The sequence below is a fragment of the Taudactylus pleione genome, unplaced genomic scaffold (genome assembly GCF_031769625.1).
Source record: "Taudactylus pleione unplaced genomic scaffold, aTauple2 ptg000610l, whole genome shotgun sequence".
Taxonomy (NCBI): Eukaryota; Metazoa; Chordata; class Amphibia; order Anura; family Myobatrachidae; genus Taudactylus; species Taudactylus pleione.
The window spans coordinates 3,073,544-3,076,986 of NW_028285012.1; the positions used below are offsets into that span (position 1 = coordinate 3,073,544).

Below are 3,443 nucleotides of genomic sequence, written 5' to 3' on the forward strand. Positions count from 1 at the left end.
GACCGCATCAGCAGGGATAGGCTCCTTTCAGAACCCCTGTCCCTGTGGGCAGGGGCATATCTATAATGGGTGCAGGGTGTGCGGTGAACACAGCCCCCTGGGTCCAGGGGGGGCCCACACCACACACTCTTCACCCATATAGTCTTTATACTTACTTGTCCGTTGTCTCCAGAGTGCCGCTCTGCAGCACTAGGCCGGCGCTGCAGAGCAGCAAAAATCACTGGGAAAATGGCTGTGGTGAATTTCTCGGTGACTCACGCATGCGCCCCTAACCAGCGCCCGAATATTACCTTATTGGTTATTTGTGACTCGCGCATGCGCAGTACTGCTGTCCCCGGGAAAATAATGCAGGTGCCATTTTCCCGGAGACCCGCGCATGCACAGTAGATTCTGGCACTGCAATGAGGCACCGCTAGAGAGAGGAGGGGGCCCGCACTGAGTCTGCACACGGGCCCCCTCCTCTCTTAAAACGCCCCTGCCTGTGGGTGAACAGTGTTACATTCGGGCAGTATTATCACATTCTGCAATATGATTTTGGGTGCTAACAATGCATCCAGATCACAGTGCAAAAATGATTATTGATAAATGGGCCCCGTAGTGAGAATAACACCTTTGGATTTACATGTTTGATGTAGTGATAAATGTTTGGGACACTGCTATTATTATTAATAGAGTTAGTCACAGATGTATACTAATGATATAGGGATACACAGATTGGAATTCTGCTAATATTATTAGTGTCCCTGTCACAGATATATGCTGATGATGTAGGGATATTTGCTATATAGTTAGTATTATTATTTGAATCATAGTAACAGATACATACTGATGATGTGGGATATTCATGTTTGGTATTAATATTATTTAGTGTCCCAGTGACAGATATATACTGATGATGTAGTTTATTGGAGCCCCAGTGACACATGTATACTGATAATGATGTAGGGATGTGTATTATTGGGATACTGCTAGTATTATTATCAGAGAGTCCCAGTGACAGATATATACTGGTGATGTAGTGATATGTATTATTAGAATACTGCTAGAAGTATTATTATTGGAGTCCCAGTCACAGACATACTATATACTGATGATGTAGTGATATTATTGGAGTCACAGACACAGAGGGTGATAGTGATGCAGGTCACAGAGGTGTCACTTTGATATTTCTGCCTCCTGATAACATGGGTTATATTTACCCCTGGCTGCGCCTGCCAGGCTTTGTATAAATACAGCAGACGGGAGCGGGAGATTCATCATACCCAGCACAGCCTCAGCGACGGGCTCACACACACACCCGCCTCCTCCTCCCGCACCATGCCCGCCTTCTCCTACCTCCCCCGGGTTTCGGGGAGCGCGCACACCCACTCCCCCAAGCCCATGTGCAGCAGCACGGAGAGGATCGTGCCCATCCGCCTCCTGCAGCCCAGCCGTGGGGGGCCGCCGCGGCTCCCGGGGCTCAGCAGCATGCAGCTCTCCGCCCCACAGCTGCAGCAGGCACAGGAGCCACCGCCGCCCACCTCCCCAGATCTCCGGTCATGGCTGAGCGACATCAGGCCGGAGCGCCAGGCGGCGGCAGCATCGCCCACCGAGGCCGATGAGGGCAGCAGCCCCGGGCACTGGCGCCCCTCTGCCCTCCTGCAGCAGGCGGAGCGCAGCCCCCGGACTCCCGACTCCCAGCAGGAGCGCCTGGCGCTGCACCTGGCTGAACTGGAGAAACAGGACCGGTACCTGCGGGAGCAGCATCGCTACCGCTTCCACATCATCCCGGACGGCAACTGCCTGTACCGGGCCGTGAGCCAGGCGGTGTACGGCGAGCAGGGCCGGCACCCCGAGCTGAGGGAGCGCACCGTGCATCATGTGGCCGACCACCTGGACACCTTCTCCCTCATCATCGAGGGCGACGCCGGTGAGTTCCTGATCAACGCTGCCCAGGACGGGGCATGGGCCGGATACCCGGAGCTGCTGGCCATGAGCCAGATGCTGGGCGTCAACATCCACCTGACCACGGGGGGCCGCCCGGAGTGCCCCACCGTCTCCACCATGGCCCACCACCTGGGGGGAGAGGACCCGGCCCGGCCCAGCATCTGGCTCAGCTGGCTCAGCAACGGCCACTACGATGCGGTGTTCGAGGAGCCGCTGTCCAACCCGGAGTACGAGGACTGGTGCAAGCGGAGCCAGGCCCAGAGGCAGCGGGACCAGGAGCTGGCCAAGTCCATGGCGCTTTCCCTCTCCAAGATGTACATCGAACAGAACTGCTCCTGAGGGACCCCTAGCCCCGATAATATGGGCCCCTAGCCTTGGGGAGATGGACCTTAACCCTGGGTAGATGGACCTCTAGCTCCAATAATATGGGCCCCTAGCATTGGCAAGATGGACCTCTAGCCCCGATAATATGGGCCCCTAGCCTTGGGGAGATGGACCCCTAGCCTCGATGAGATGGACCTTAACCCTGGGTAGATGGACCCCTAGCCCCAATAATATGGGCCCCTAGCATTGGGAAGATGGACCCCTAGCCCCGATAATATGGGCCCCTAGCCTTGGGGAGATGGACGCTAACCCTGGTGAGATAGACCCTAGCCCTGGGAAGATGGACATCTATATTCTGAGGCTCGGGGCCCCTATCCCTGCGGATCTGGGCCCCTAGCCATGACCACCCAATGAGTTTGGGGGCCCTCCAGTCCATGCTTACAGCACTTTAACTCTTTACAATGACTGCAGACTTGAGGCCTTATCCGTCCTGATTTGTTTGGTGTCGGTACTCCGGGTGATACATGGACCCTGCGCTATCACACATGTATATTACACAGCTTTTTTGTAAAGGATGATGTTGACCATGATGTATTTTTGCTACATTGTGTTACTAGGTGGTCGTGCTGCTGTGAGAACTGTATCAGGCTGGGTGGGTGTGAGGCCAGTGACAAGGGGGTGGGGGCAGCAGCATGGCCAGGTTTCCTTTCTCCCCCTCTTGCATCTCACTATTTATTAATGCAATTCCTATTTTTCAAGTTTTGTATTATTTTTGGGATTTATATGTACATTCTAGTTACATTCCCACTTAGTTTGGAATGAATAAATTTTTTCTTAACTTTTTATTCCTCTTGTCTCCTGGCGTTTTTTCCTGGCTCCTTTGTCTTGTAGCACAGCTGGTCCAGCCTCAGGAGGTCTTGTACAGGCTGTTGGTGCATGCACTCTGGCTCTGTAACTCTCATCACTGCTCCCACCCTCAGCCTGCTAGTGTACAGAATACTGTATAGTTGACATTTTAAATTCACAGAATGTGCATTATATGAAGTATTTTTGTTACATTTTATGTTAGCTATTGTTGTTCAAGGAAGATGCTACATCAGTGATTGAGAAAATGTGGTTTTCCTGTTACTGGGGAACTACATATACCAGCATGTTGGAACGATAAGACTTGGGAGTTCCACAAGAGCTGTTAT

At 52.8% G+C, this 3,443-nt stretch overlaps 1 protein-coding gene across 1 annotated transcript; it reads left to right on the top strand.

Annotated features, from left to right (window-relative positions):
- Positions 1-1,231: 1,231 nt before the first annotated feature.
- OTUD1 (OTU deubiquitinase 1) lies at positions 1,232-3,095 on the top strand. Its single transcript, XM_088454224.1, has one exon. It carries the CDS (start codon positions 1,318-1,320, stop codon positions 2,263-2,265), a length of 948 nt encoding a protein of 315 aa, XP_088310350.1. The 5' UTR covers positions 1,232-1,317; the 3' UTR covers positions 2,266-3,095.
- The last annotated feature ends 348 nt before the right edge of the window (positions 3,096-3,443 follow it).

Bases quoted from the DNA above. Each gene is read 5' to 3' on its own strand.
- OTUD1 (XM_088454224.1), top strand. From the start codon at position 1,318: ATGCCCGCCTTCTCCTACCTCCCCCGGGTTTCGGGGAGCGCGCACACC.